This window comes from Myiozetetes cayanensis, unplaced genomic scaffold (assembly GCF_022539395.1).
Source record: "Myiozetetes cayanensis isolate MyiCay16 unplaced genomic scaffold, myiCay2020 scf1, whole genome shotgun sequence".
In the NCBI taxonomy this organism is placed as follows: domain Eukaryota; kingdom Metazoa; phylum Chordata; class Aves; order Passeriformes; family Tyrannidae; genus Myiozetetes; species Myiozetetes cayanensis.
Window position 1 is genome coordinate 64,716,295 of NW_026086604.1, and position 16,116 is coordinate 64,732,410.

Consider the following 16,116-nt stretch of genomic DNA (forward strand, 5'->3'; position numbering starts at 1 on the left):
ATTCTCTGTAGGCTCTCTAGAAATCTTCTTGTTCTGATGATTTTTGGAAAAGTGTTCATTTTATCGTTTTCTTTTTGGTTTTGTGTAGTGCGCGTTTGTGTAGGTTTTTTTGCAATGTGTTCCCTTAACAGTTTAACTTTACATTTAATTTGTCAGACTGATTTCCTCTTTTCTATTGGGATAAGCTTCAATTTTTAAATGATATCATACTTCAAATAGTCTCGTAGACTTAGGTGGCTCTCTGGCTTTTGATACTCTCATGACTCTTAAGATACTGCAGAAATTCATACTGAGTGGACTGGTATTTCTTGTAGATGAAGTAGTTAGCCCATGAGAGCTGTCCAGCTGATAAAATATTACATTTTCTGCTGGAGTGGAATTCCGTGTTTTCACCTAGTACTAGATCGTAGCTAGATGGTCTGGTTTCTAGATAGTAGAAAACAAGTAGTTATATGAACAGTATTCTAATTTTCTATCGGTTTACAGATCCACACTTTTAGAATTAGCTCCTTTGTGGAGTGATAGGAACTTGTTCTTCCTATAGTGGATGTGTTGAGGAGGTGACTCTCAAAGTTTGTGGGATTGTCAAGTCCTAGAGTCCTTTATTTCTCTCAAATTTGCAAAGAGATTCAAAATCCCAATGCTCCTATATACATATATACACACAGGCATTGCACTGCATTTGTAATGTTAAGAGAACAGCATGAGTTCCAAAGGGTCCCAGTTTAGTATCGTTCCAATTTTTACCAAACATTTTATGTTTTAAAGGCTGCTGTTGCAGCTTCTTAATAGCCTATGGCAATGCAGGATAGTTCTCATTGTTGATCTGAGTTACTAAAGACAGAATTCTGTTCAAGTAATAATAATAATAATGGCCAGTCTTCGCGAGCGAAGAACCGGGGAAGGTCTTTACACCTTCCAGCCTGCGCACTGGATTTTTTAGATGAGACACAGTGTGCGCAGAACTGAGCCCACCCTTTAATCCTAAGGTTCATCTGCTGGGGCCAAGCGAGCTTGGACGGTGGCAGCGAGGTCCTTAGGACGTAGATGGGTTGCCTTTTTAAGAGCTAACGAGCTCCACCTGCCCAGGAGTGGCCCTGAATCAAACCCGGGCCTCAGAGGTGACAGCGCCGCGCCCTTACCACTAGACCACCAGGGGCTCCGCTGTTCAAGTAATTTCGTGTTCCAAGACCCTGTATCTGCTGAATTGCTTACTTAGACTCTTAAGGAATCTCTTAGGGTGACAGTCTTTGTGATCTCTTCCATCAGCTTAATGCACTATGCATTCTTTGACCCTATTTATACCAGCAACAAGCGTGAAGTTTAGGATCCACGTGAGGGAGAAGTGACTCAGGAACAAGTGCTATGAAAGATGACTAAAGTACGTAAGAAGCAACAGTAATTTCGGAAGACTTTGAGTAGTTCCTATGAACTTGGTCACTGTCACTTGGCAAAATTAATTGCTCAAAAGCTTTAAGATAAGGGGTGAACAAGTAACTTTTGAAGTCATGTGTCATATTGAAAACTTTTACTTTCCTACTTGCTTATGATTGTGGAATGTTGTAAGAGACAACATGAGTTTCCTTGTTGCTTTTCAAGGATGGCTCTGAGCTCATGGTGGAAGCTACACAACTGAAAAAGAGGTTCTGCATTCCCTCTTATGAAAGGGATCAAATTTTTACATTGCACAAATCAAACAAACACAAACAGACAAACAAAACACAAAATTAAACACTCACACAAAAACCCCACAAACTACATCATGCAACCCTGGAGGTTTTGAGATTGACTTGCGTTCAGTAATTCTTTCAATGCAACTTCTGTCAGCTTTAAAGGTGGCTACATTCAGGTTTTACCATCTTAAGTATCACAAATTTTCCTGTGGAATTTGTGGCTTTCTGATACTATGTTCTTCTACCTTACATGAGGCAGATAGCCTAGCATTTATTGCATGAGTTCAGATAGTTGAACTCTTGCAATACTTGAGTACAATCTCTTATTTGCAAATCTCTATGCCATTCTAGATTCTTTTAGCTTAACGTACTAGTGGAATTCCTTTTAAATTAGGCTTCTGAGTTGTATAAATTACCTGAAAACCTTATTCTAGGAGCAGCCTGAATCATATCTCCCAGGTTCTGAGAGGTTAGTTCATTCAGTGCTTCTGGCCAGAATGCTGAATAACCTCTCCTGGGCACATTTTCATTCATTGCTGAGAAGCTAAAAATGTATCTGTTTTTTCACCAAGGATAGCCTCAGTAATAAATGGGAGAAAGGAACTGTCACTTCAAGATATTAAAACCTATTCCAGAAAAGCTTTGGCAGCCTCCCAGAATGTTTGCTGAGAAATATCCTGATATTTGGCATCTGAAGGGCAGCTACGTGGAGTTCAGGAGATTATTTATCTTATGTGTCTTAACTGAAATATCTAGAGAACATACTGTGTAAGTGATTTGATGGTCACAGTTAGGGGTTTGGGATTAGAGTTAGGGTTTAGGGCTCTGGCTCCCATCACATGAGTAATGTTGCACTTCAAAAGTCAACTGCATTGGAAAATGCATGAACAGACACTTGTAAAAAAGAAAAGCTGATTAATGTGGACTTGTTCAAAATGCTTTTTTCATAATGCATCCTCTTTTTCCAATCTCCCTCTCTGCTCCAACCATGTAAGCCTTCTTTGAAAGAATTCTTTGTTTCTCTAGAAGACCAGAGTAGTTGGTGCCTTGTCACTGGTATTTAAAAGAATTAGAAAAATAAAATGGATAATACAAACAAAAGCTTTTCCTGAGTTCATGGACTTTTTTTTACTAAGCAGAAACCATACATGGGTAGCTGATTTTGATATGCAGACAGTTCAAATTAGTTTTCCCTCTTTGTTTTTTATATTGGGAGAAGCTTTAAAAGTACGTTTGGAAGATGAAGGAATTGATTTCCTTTAAAATCATGAACAAGATATGCGACATACTTCAGTGTATATATAAAAAATGTTTGGGTTGCATTTTCTTTTACTTATATAAACAAAAAACAGTACAATGTAAAGTCTGCTTAAGGTTTGATATTAGTGTAATATCCATGGCATAAGCAACATTTTTCTTTTAATTTCTTTTCAGCTCTGTAGTAGAGTATTCACCTACTCTCTACTATCCCAACTGCTCATTATGTACAACTCAGGTCATAATGAACCAAAGGTGATTTCTCTGTAACTCATACATTGCTTCTTTTCCATGAGAAATCCTAGACCTGTGAACTCGAGGATGAGCAGCTTATCTCCCTGCTCTTGGGGAATGCTCTATAAAAAGAAGCATAGAAGTTAGTTTATCTCAGTTTCAGTCTACTTAAAAATTTTCCTTATACCGAATAATTTCACTAGTAATATATTTTTATTGCTTTCCTAGCTGAGGTTCTGGTTCTGATGCAACTCTTATCTTGTCAGATTCTTGTCCCAAGAAGCAGACTAGACTTGGAGATCCTATTTGCATGTCAAATCTTTTTCTAATTGCTTATTCCTATAAGGAACACTTCACTCAAACGAGGCTTCCTTCCAGAAATAGAATGTTGTCTGGAGTAGCTCTTACTTGATGAGGCAGCAGGTAGATGTGTAAAGTTGTCCTCTGCATGTGAAGCTACTGGTGAATTGTTGTCTCTTTACGCATATTAACAGGGAATCTCTAGAATATTTTACCTGTATTTGAACTGTGTTTTGTCAGGCACTGGGTTCAGTGCGAGCATGACACACTGAATTTCCTGTTTTCCTCTCCATCTTTTTAAACGCAATTGGTTTAAAAATCATTCTTAGAAAAAGTTATTTTTACTCAGGCTTGTGATTAGCAATGTAGCAGGATTAACAATCAGTTTTATTGGCACAAGTGAGGGACAGCAGATGTCTCTGGGAGAATGTAAATGCATAAGTAAGGAGGGGTAAGCACAGGGCACTCTTTAAAACATAGGAATTGTAAAGTTGACTTTCATAAGTGTATTTCATTTCATTTAAGTCTTCTATGCAAAATAATTCACATATAGTTGTTTTCTTTCTTTTCAGGTCTGTAAACAACCAGTACTGCAGAAAAGTGATAGGAGGGATGGTTTGGAACCCATCTATGAGACGGTCCTTATCTGTTGAACATCTAGAGACCAAAAGCCTTCCTTCTCGATCACCTCCTGTTACCCCTAATTGGTAAATCCAGTTTTAGCTTTCCCAATACCTCCTAACCTCCTACCATCTCTAATTGTATGCACTGTAGCAGAATAATTATGTAGTGTGTGCATATATATTTAAACATTGTTATTCTGAGAATAGATATGATGATAGAAGAGTGGGTGTCACTTACCTTAACTTCAGCAAGGCTTTTGATACTCTGTGCTGAAATCTTACATCCAAGTTAAGACATTATGTTCTGGATGGGTGGGACAGCAGGGTGGTTTGAAAAAAACATTAAAATGGTTGGATGACTGGACTCAGAGAGGAGTTGTTAAGGGTCATACTCTACCTAAAAGACAAGTAGATGACTGAAGGGGTCTGTCTTTGGACCTGTCCTGCTTAACAGCTTCATAATCTGGAGGAGGCAATGGAGTACTTGATCATAAAGTTTGCAGATGACACCAAACTGGGGGGAATGAATCGATAAGCCTAGTGACAGGGCTGCTCTCTGAGGGGACCTTGAAAATCTGGAGAAATGGGTCCCATAGCAAATGTGTGAAATTCAATAGAGACAAACTTAGAGTCCTGGGAAGGAAGAACCCAGTGCAACAGTATTGTCTGCAGTGCAATACTCTTGAAAAGGGCCCAATATTCTTCATAGGCCGAGATGGTACATGAGCTGCAGCAAAGAAGTCCACTTTAACAAGGCAGTATTAATAGAATTGTAGATGCTGGGTCAGTGTAAGTGATAGCCCCCTTTTTCTCAGCACTTATTAGAATGCTGCAGCCCTTTAGTGTTTGCTCATACAAGAAAGATGCTGACAATCTGGAGCAAGCTCAGCGAAGAAGCCGCCAAGATAGTCAGGAGGCTGCAGCACTTACCCTGTGAGGAGAGGCTGAGATAATTGTACTTGTTCAGCCTGGAGAAGCAAGGCTTTCCCAGATGCCTAATAACAGCCTGGCATTACTTGGGAGGAGGCTAGCTAGGGAATGAGGCCAGGTTCTTCAGTGTTGCATGGTGGGAGGATGAGGCAACAAGTAAGTGTATGCTGAAATAAGTTAGGTTCCGTCTGGATATAATGCAAAAACTGCTTCATCACATGGACAGTCATTGCTTGGAGAAGCTGTGTGGTCTCCATCATTAAGACTTTTTTGAGATATGACTAGATAAAGCTTTAAGCAGCCTCCTCTGGCCTTAGTTGACCCTAATCTGAGCAGAAGATTGGACTAGATGACCCCCACAGGTCCCTTCTGACCTGAATTATCCTAGAATTAGGTTGCATTTTACAGGGGAGAAACACCAAATCAGTTCTATGTACTGAACCTAGCAGTGTATCATTGCCTAGTATACCATACAAAATACTTAAAACTTTATTATTTCAAGTGAGGCTTATAGGCCTGTCATGAAGATTCAGGTCATAACTGCAATAGGATAGAAATTTTACTTCTATAAAGTTTTGTGAAATAATTCTAATCTTCCCACTTGTGTTTGTATTCCGTATTTTTAAGGCGGAGTCCTAGACTACGTCATGAAATTCGTAAGCCAAGACACTCATCTGTAGATAACCTCACAAATGAGATTAGTTATATCACTGAAACAGAGGATGTTTTTTATACATATAAGGGCTCTCCAACATCAAAGGACAGTGATTCAGAGTTCTCTCAGAACCGCAGTCCACAGAGGAGGTAAGGACTTCTGCAAACAATCCTTTACCTATTTTCGTTTTTCTAAAAGCATTGTCAGTGGAAAGAGGTATTGCATTTGAGTAAACACAAGAGCACAATAACTAGTGATCATCCATCTTTTTCTTCCTCAGAGGAACTGTTGATGACTCATCTAAAGGCAGTCTCTGCTTTTTGCATTGAGTTATTTTGGCTGTATTCCTCGAGGACCAACTTTGTTCTCCTCTACAGTGGTCTTCTAGCCACTGCTAGGTTTGCTTCGAGGGCTTGAAGCACCTATCTTTGTGCTCATGTATTTCTTTAATGTGTGGTTTCCCCTCATTTCTTAATGCATATCTTCAGATTATCACAATGTTAACTTCAGAAATAATGTACTAAGACATTAATTGTTCAGTCCCAAAAAGAAAACAACTACCTTAAAACTTTGAGCTGAAGAGAATGCTGTGTATTAAAATGCAGGTTCGTTCTTACTATTACAAAAGGAAAATGGTTTCTAGTGATGCCTAGTAGCTTTAAGGCAAGGTGTATTTTGAGAAGCAATGTCCTAGTGGAAGCTGATAGGACTCACCTGCCTCTGTGACAGTATGCAGCTGGTAATCGTAATTTGAAATTCTGGATATATATTTTATTTAAATTTTATATTAATAATGTTATTACATTACAACAGAGAGTTTTCTATGAAAAAAAAAGAGAAAAAATAACATGGGATGCATATTTGGAGTTTGTCACTGTAGTGTTTTAATTTGTTTTTCTTTTTTTTTTTCCGATTGGAAACCAACTGAACCTTAATACTACTTATTAGTTCTAATGATACCAGTAACCATGATAGTACATAAGTGATGCCTCTAGATGTTGTTAATAGTCATAGACAGGAAACCATGTATTCTCTGTGTTTTAAAGTTTGAGATGATATGCTTTAAGAATTGTTTTCTGAGTAAAAATACTGAGAGGCAGGCATAAGAAGAGATGATGATGGTAGAAGCTGTAGACAGAAAACTAAGTTACCATGCTGTGTTCTGTGACTGGCAGATTGTGACCTGCCAGTTGGATTTTTTTATTTATTTTTCTTTCCTTCCCATGTAGTTTTTCCCTTTCCTTCCTTTTTTAGTTATCCTGTACCTACTGAGAATGGATTGGAAAAGCCTGCCTTTATGCTCTTTCTCAGACAGTGAAAATAGGATGTCTTAAATTTGAAAATAGCACATTCATTTCTTTTCTGAACCCTAAATGTCTATGCTGTGTCTAAGTAATACCACTCACTGTGTAGATAATTACTGTTGCTACCTCATATAAACCAAATTTTCTATGCATCTTATCCCAAACATGTTCTTAGTTTCTTGGGTATGTTTATAATATGTGATACTCTGCAGGTAAATGAAAAAATGCTTGCATAAATCTGATGAATTTAAATTCAAGTTGTGTGTTTTGTAAGAAGAATGTAATGCAAGGAATGAATGATCCTTTCTTGTATCGAGTGTTAGACTTTTGTGAAGTCTCAAATAGTCACTAATAATTTCCTCTTTAACAACTGAGATAAAATACAAAATAACTGTAGAAATTAAAAAATATATATTTTTCTCTACATTGAAGTTTTCACCTGTTTATGTTAGTCCACATTCTAGTTTTTTTCCTTTTGCATTCTTACAATAGTTTTTATTTGCTTCACTCCCCTTGTTGAAAAATGTAAAGTAAAATTAAGTATGTATGCATAGTAAAATTTTTCTTGCTCTGAAGGCTTTATTGGTGGAAGGAATCTTACCCTATCACTTAAGTTCGTTTTGTAAGAAAAAACGTTTACCTTATATATCTTCAGTATTAAATACGGACACTTGCTCTGGACTTTTACCACACATAGGGAATATTTAGATATTAACTATAAACCAGCTTCCAGTGTACTGATAAACCTTGTAAAGTCAACCTACTGTGGTTGGTCTTCAGTAGATTTGAATTGACGTAATAGAAACATGCTATGGAAAAAAAAAACCAGATTTGCAATTCCAGTATTTCTCTTTCATTAGAGAAGAGCAAAGAGTAGCTTCTCATAGTCCTGCTAATACATATTTTCTTTAGAGGGCTCTTTTTTTATTGCATAGCCCACTGTCTCTGACTGTTGATAAAGGTGTTAGTTAATGCTAATTATAACTACTGGATAGCTTTGGTCTGAAAGAAGAAATCTGAAACATTTTTGAAGAACTGCTAGCAAACAACTGTAAATGCTGATATTTAATCACTGAATGGTTATGTCTGGGACCTCAAAACTTAATAATAATAATCATGCAACAGCTTGATTTCTGTAAAGTAGACAGCAATTTGATTTACTATTTCTGAAGCTCAAGAATGTGCATTTAGCATAGAATATGGCTCTTCACTTATTTTTCCAGTTACCATCAACATTTCAGGAGTGGTGGATCATTTTTACCCTTTCTTTCAAAATATGTGGTCCAAGATAGACCTACTTTTAAAGTGGTCTGTTGTGATGTGGTGCTTTTTCAGGTAAATTGTAGATAAACTCTTTTAACAAGACTTGCTGCCTACATAATGCTACCAAGGCACATTCAGAACCTTAGTGGGTATCAGAAATGCAGAAGTCACCACTGCTGGCAAAGCACATACACCTGAATTTATTTTCCTATACACTCTTTTTCTCTCCTGACAATACCAAGTATATTTATTTTCTCAATAATCGATTTTCTTCCTTGCTCTGTTTACTCACTTGCAGGAATCAATCAAGTTCTATTTTCTTTCTGTAAAACAGTACACAATTTAGAAAACAAATTATCTGGAACAGCTCTTAGTTTAGAGAGCATAAAACATAGCAGTTGTCAGTATTTCTTCTTCAATTTTTTAAATACATTGTACTGTATAAATATGTCAACACCTGGAACTATGTTTGCTGTTAAATACTTTAAATGAACATGCTGGAGATGAAGGTCAAGAATATTTGATCATGTTTTATATTTCTCTGAAGGATACAATGATTTATTTCTTGAAATGTACTTTGTGTGAACATTATGCCATCTTACTGAAACCTGAGGTGTTTACTACAGTCTCTGACTGGGAAAAAGAGAATTGGAAAATAGAGTAAGCCACGTGTACATGTGAACTACAGAAAGCCAGGGCAAGCTTATGAGCATTGTGTTACGTGTAGGTAGGTTGCTTCTGCTACTCAAATTATCTAAGGAACTTTCACATTCAAGAAAAATTGTGTCTTTTCACTATGTCTGAGCCTCCAATTTTTCTCTCTGATTAGTGTCTGCAGAAAAGGTTGGAGCTGTCTATTACATATGTAATATAGACAAAAAGTTGCTCTAATTCCAAATTAATAAAAATATTATAGAACTTTATTCACAGGGCATGAATAGATTTGCCTATTTAAACCAACTATCTCAGATCACAGCTGCTTACAACACCTGTCAGAGAAGACAGCGCTGAAGAGGACTTCAAGAGGACTTTTGTTTAGTCCAGGGCTCCCTGGTGTTTGTGAAGAAAGCATCCAACTGTATGCTGCACTCTGTCACTCTATTTATACCATGCCTACATGCATATGCACATGGTACTGTTGTTATTTTGTTTTTTAGAATGATTTCAAGAATAACACTGAGACAAAACATACCAAGTAATGAGTGCACTTGTTTGATAACAGGTTTTCCCATTAAAATTTGCTTTCTCTAGTCTTCATGCAGCTTCCCTGAAGATATTTTCTTTGAGAGATTTGCATTTGCTTCACTGAAGCAGATTTTTGCTTTTTACCTTTCTTATTTTAAGCAAAGTAGAAAACTTCTCTCTTTTCTATGAGGTTGCATAACTTCAGATGTCCTTAAACAGTGACATATGTATTACAGAAGAGTTATGAATACAAACTGGCTTTCCTTTAAGATATGAGGCTTTATTATTTCTAAAGTTAGCTCTATGAAAAAGATACTTCAGTCTGGGGAGTTTTTTCGAAGTTGTGTCATACCAGCAGGCTACCTGGCATCAACCCATCCTGACCCTCTGCTATCCTTGATAGTTAGCCTCAACAGACCTCCTGGAAGAGGTTGCCTTTGAGAAAAAGGTTTCTCTTTCAGTGTAACAGGTTTAAGCCACAGCTGGTTATTTTTAAAGGCAGGCTGATGGACTTGTGCAGGGAATTCTTTTCGTAATTCTTTGGTTTTTTAGCCTGTTGAAGTTGTATAGTAGTTGAAGATTATAGTAGTATAGCATAGTAGTTGAAGATTACCACTGTTGCACTGTTGCAACAGTGCACTGTTACACTCTGTCTTGATAAGGGTACCACTACGGTTTTCAAATTTGGAACAAGGAAAGACTCAGGGATTTAGAGGAACAAATCATCCTTACTGATCTGTCTTTCCCTGTCACTGCTGCTATCTCTATGCTCCTGTGTCATTTAAGGGGAAAAGGTACAGTGAAAATAAAGTAGTCATGTTGAATGTCTCAATACCAGATTGGCAAATTCCAAAATATCTTTAATTTAAGTGGTAACCTTCAGATCTTCAGATCCAAGTTGGCTTTAACTGGGGAGTAGACTGGTTATGTTTTGACATCATGTACTCTGACATGCTTGATAGATCAGATATTAGATTTTGTATAAAAGACTGCACTGTTCATCTCCAGTGTAAGGTCTGGTTCTTGGTATTGATAGTTTTCAAAGAAAATAAAATTAAAATGTAGCATGCCCAATAATTCATGTGTAGGATTCTTCATAGATGAACTGTTAGAAGAACAGAAAAAGAATAAACTTGAAGGAAACTAGCTTGCCCTTTAGCCTTAAGTAAATAAGTGGTAATTTAAATTACTAAAATAATTTTGCTTGTTTCCTTATGTTAAAGTATTTGTTGTAAATTAAAAATCTGTAGATTTAAATGCTTCAATAATACACTTTTTAAACACTTGGTGAACTTAAAATACCAAAGTCTACCTTAAAAACATAAAGACGTAAGCAAATGGTATTTAAGGACCTTTGAACTTTATTTTTACCTTGTTCCCATTGTTCCTATCCTTTTTTCTCAAGCATTTTCTAGTGTCTGAGGTGTGATACAGATGTTCGCCCTTCACCATGCAATGAGAAATGAATGAATTACAAGAAATGAAAACTAAAAACTGCTATGTTGCTTAATGCTTTTAACCTTCAAGAACCCAACTGTAGGAAGCTGCACAGTTTTCCATCATTCAATATGAAAAGAGAGGAGTATGCTCCACTCCTCCCTATTCATGGATTTGAGGTTTTGATCTGGCTTTGTGGGAAGACCATGTGTGTTTGCCAACACCCATGCTTGTCCCCTAACTGAATGTTGTGTGATTAAATAAGCTGGGGTTTCTGCTGGACAAGAAGGTGTTACATGCAAAGGATTACTGAAACAAACTGGGTTTTTGACAGTTCAGGATAACTTTATTCCTGTTACCTGTGTGAGACCTGCTTCTCCTTTATATGAGGAGAAGAGCTTATTTTTGACCTTGTAAATTTGGGTTTAATTACTTTTTAAATGTTTTTTATACTACAGGTAAAATAGATTGTAGTGTTAATGTAGCTGTTGATTGCCCTCTTAATGTCTTTTTTCACATCTTCATACACCCTTTTCTGAATGGGAAGGGTACTTGTTAGTGAAAATATATTAATTTGTAATGGTTTCATTCTAGCCAGCAAACAAGCACCGTGCAGCCACTCACTTATTCCCCCACCAATGAAATCAGGGAGAGAATCGGAATCATAAAAGATAGAAAACTCCTGGGTTGAGATGAAGATGGTTTAGTGGGGAAAGCAAAAGCCATGCACACAATCAGAGTAACACAAGGAATTAATTCACTGCTTCCCATGGGCAGGCAGGTGTTCAACCATCTCCAGGAGAACAGAGCCCCATCATGTGTAACCGTGATTTGGGAAGGCAAACACCGCAACTCCAAATGTCCCTCATTTCTTCCTTCTTCCTTCTTTATATACTAAGCATGATACCATATGGTCTTGAATATTCCTTTGGTCAGTTTGGGTCACCTGTCCTACCTGTGTCTCCTTCCAGCCTCCAAATTCCTCGCCATCACGGCAGTACGAAAAGCAGAAAAGGCCTTGGTCTGTGTGAAGGCTGCACAGCAATAACAAAAGCATCTTCATATTATCAATCCTGTGTTCAGCACAAATCTAAAACACAGCCCTATACTAGCTACTATGAAGAAAATTACCTCAGCCAAAACCAGCTCAGTATTCAATGTGCTAAAGGAAAAAATAACTGTCTTATTGTCTTGGAAAAGTAACCTGATAAAGCTGTGTGGAGAGTCTTACTACTTGAATTGAATTCAGTTTCTCCTGTTCACTCTTGTAATTAAATAACCCAAACACATCTGTTTGGTTTGAAACAGCAGACTGCATAGGACCAAGTACTTTTTTTAGAATAGATTCAGTGGCCTAACAGAAAAGATTAACTGTGAAATTTTCTGTTTGACTAGAAAGAAGATTATTGTAAAACACATTTCTAAGTGCTGAGGTATAGTAGCAGCAAGAAGAACTCCCTGGCACATGAGGCATTATAGATCATATATTTAGAATCATCTCACCTAGATGGGTGAGATAAGTTTGGTGAATTATTCACAGCTGTGAGTGTATGATTCATGAAGAAAACCAGAAGGCTGGTGTAGTTGAGGAGGGGTCAGTTGCATTGTTACCTTACTCTGCCAGAAGGTTATCAAGAATAAAGTGCAAACTCTTCTTGGAGATGCAGAGCAAAAACGTGAGGCATTGGATGCAAGTTATAGCTAGTGAAATGCTGAAAAGACAGTAGGAAAAAAAAGGCACATTGAGATTATTTAATACCTTGTAGATATCGACAGAAAGGTGGAGGTGTTTCCATCCTTGGAGAACCTCCAAACACAACATGACAAGAACCTGAACACCCTCATGTAACTTTGAACAAGAGTGTAAGTGACTTCTCAGGATCCCTTCCAACCTAAATTACTTTAAGTCTACAATTCTACTTGTTATAAATTCAATGTATTCCTTCATGAACTTTTCTCTTAAACGGTTGTAAAGCTACAAACCTCTTTTAACTTATATTGTAAAACTGTCTTTTGCTAGTGATATAGATGGCATAATGTGTACAGCCCCAGAGTTGGAGGGGAAGGAAATGGAATGATGAACTAGTATACAAAAAGGAAATTCACTTGCACTGTGCTATGAATTTCTGGAAGTGCACATACGTTCCTGATGTGAGTGTGATGCATCATCTGGTGAAGGTATTGCACTGAAAATAGATTTCCTGAACGGATGCTGCATTTGTTCAATTCTTTTAGCTTACCATTTTGATAGACAATAAACTGTAGCTGCATAGTGAGCTTTGGTGAATGTACTATAGGAACACATTATTTTAACTTAAGTACAATTTCTTTTGTGAGCAAAACTTTTAAAACATTACTGTTGATAAAAATACTCTTCAGATTTACCCAGTTATATCCTAGTAACTACTTCCTTGATATAAAATTGCAAAAAAAAAATTAAAAATATCCCACATTTAAAAGTGTTATTTATCCTTAGTTCTTAATCATATACAGATTTGATAATTTCTTTGTTCTTAGAAAATCTGTTGCATTTCACAAAAGTTCATTATCCTTGTTTGTGTACTCCAGCCTTTCTTAAGGAATATATCCTAAAACTAGATGGTGGATCTGAGAATATTTCAATTCAAATTAGGGTTTTAAGGCTACTATTAATAGACTAATGTGCTTTTCCACTCAAATATACATGAAAATTGTACGTGTGTATATTTTGGTTAGATGTAAACTTCTCTTTTCAAATATACATCCTTATTCAAATGTACTACGCTTTCTGTACCAGTTCAAAAAGCTATGTTTTGCATCCAGATGGCAAGTTTCGAAGTTGAATTGCAAATCTGTGATGAGGCAAATGTTGCAGCAATCCAAGCAGTTACTGTGTATCAGAATACATGAAACTTTCATAGGAAGTCAGTAAACTGGAATATGGTCAATAGTGGTGATACAGAGTAACAAAGTATCCCTTCAATAGCGATGGCAGCAGTTTACAAATGTGAAGGTTTGGAACTTCTAGAAAATCACTGAAAAACTTGTGTATGCCTTGAAGTCCTCAAGTTTTTTTGTAATGGTACTCTTATGTATGCAGCACAAAGAACTTGTGTCACCTTCTTATACAGTCAGTCTTTCACAGAAATGCTGAATATTTTGTGTTTAAACTTCTTTAAAAGATAGCAGAAAGGTGTTGCTGAAAATATCTTCCACTTATTCTGCTTATGAATAATAATCCCAGTTTTAATGGTAAATCCTCCGAAAAGAAGTGGTAATGGAAGTGCTGGCATGCTCAGTGTCTCCAACCCTCCAGGTGTTACAATAAAAGAAGCTTTAAGAACTTCAAGAACAGCACAAGGGCAAAACCTACAGATGTTTCCTTCAGTTGTTTGTAAAAGGGGAGTTTTGCTACAGTGCTATTGTTTCAGTTTTCCCTTTTCTCTTGGGGTTTTATTCTGCTGTAGTTTATCATCCTCAGTTCTCAGAATAGCAGAATTCCCTGGTAGGTCACACCAAAATGGGGAGGAGGGGTCTTTCCTTAAGACCTTCCCTTTCTATCCTTCTGACAGAAGAGCAGAGGTAGACTTCTCAGGGCAAAGATTTTAGTACAAAGGTCATTATCAACAGAGCAATCCATAGTGAGCGCAAGATTGAAATGAAATCGTTTTAGATATATTGTGAAGTGAAAAAGAGAAATTACCTGCAGTTTTGAAGTGTTTGCTTGCTAGCTGCACCAATGGAAAGCTTAATCTCCTTGCAAGGAAGGGCTCTCTTTCTCGATGAAAAAGTTGAATGGCTGGTGTGGTGAGTGTTACCTTTCATTGACTTAAAATGCAGTCCTTGTTATATGTTGTGAAATGAGAAAGATAGGTCAGTAAAATATGTAATGTTGTGTAGCCAGAAAATATCATCTAGGTATTCATGTTGAAGGTATTTTATCATATTGGTGAGTAATTGCATGCTAGAAATTCTATTTAACTGTGTTATGGTGCCAAATTCTGCAGCCCTAGCATGCTGACCTACTAAGGACTTTAGGAAGATGCAGCTGCATTGTCTCTGATAAATTCTTCTAGACCTTGACTTTGGTCACTTTCTCTGTCAAATATTTAGTACGCTTCTTCCTATTTCAGGAGGTTGCAGAATTTTCAGTAACTCATTTATAGCTAATAAAATTAAAGTGTAAAAATTTAACATAGAAATCTTCATCAAATGGTACTAAGAATTTATGTCTCACATTTAAGTCTCCAAAGCTATTACTGAGATAATGAAAAACTTACTGTACGCTTACACATGTTTTAAGAATGGAAGCCAAAGTTTGTTTGTTTGTTTGTTTGTTTGTTTCCTCAAATTGCCTCTTTCTATTGTGGAGAAAGAGGGGAGATAATATCTTAAATTTGGGACATTGCATCTATTTGCATCACAATATTATGTGTGTAAATTTTTGATGAAGGCTCTTTAAAGAGTTAACTTATGGCAACTTGAATTCTGCACAGAAACTCTAGCATGGCTAAATGTAGAAAAGATGTACAGTTTCATTGTTCTCTGCCTCATGAAAAAATCTGTTTGGTTAAATGAAAATAAATACAATGTTTCTTTATTTTTAGCATAACTTCCTAAGGAAAGGAGGCTTATGTCGTAGCACTGCCTGTCTGCCTCTGTTCCCACTTCAGAATATTTGCACAATGCAGTTAAATGAGGAGCCGAATTTTCCAAGATGAAAAGTTTTCTGCAAGATTAGTGAAAGTCAGTGACTTGACTAGTCAGGAGAAAAAGAACCCCAAAACCTTAAGCTGACATTCTCCTCTCAGTACAAGTTCAGTGGTTGTCCCATGGAGATGTGGGCTGGTCAGGGAGCAAATGAGTACACATTCTCATAGGATCTGCTTTTACTTAGGGGGTAAAAATTCTCTTGTGGACAAAGAGAACCAGAGGTATTAGTGGGAAAGTGTGAGTGGATATCGGTGGAGTCAGAAGTTGGATATGACTGCAATAAAAAAGGAAGAATTAAATGTTTTAAAAATATTAAAAGTACACAGAACCCAAACCTCCACAAACTCTATGGGGATCAAGTTTCACCACCTCTGCCTCTCAAGGAAGAATTTCTTCATATTGTCAAATTACATATCAGGAAACCTAACTAGACTGATACTGCTGCTATTTTACCTGTAGTTTTGGTGAATCATAGTACATAATTCTTAGTATTGAAGAAGTTTTAGAGAACAATAGTTGGGATTTTAACTGTGTACTGTGAATTGACTCCTATTACTTGACAA

General features: G+C 36.8%; 1 protein-coding gene across 6 annotated transcripts in view; it reads left to right on the forward strand.

Annotated features, from left to right (window-relative positions):
- PTPN3 (protein tyrosine phosphatase non-receptor type 3) overlaps window positions 1-16,116 on the forward strand; it is a 124,201-nt gene that overhangs the window by 73,085 nt on the left and 35,000 nt on the right. For all 6 annotated transcript variants that reach the window (XM_050314590.1, XM_050314571.1, XM_050314563.1 and 3 more), the window contains 2 exons: window positions 4,037-4,171; window positions 5,645-5,821. In XM_050314590.1, coding sequence (XP_050170547.1) covers window positions 4,037-4,171; window positions 5,645-5,821 — 312 coding nt within the window. The remainder of the gene's footprint in view (window positions 1-4,036; window positions 4,172-5,644; window positions 5,822-16,116) is intronic.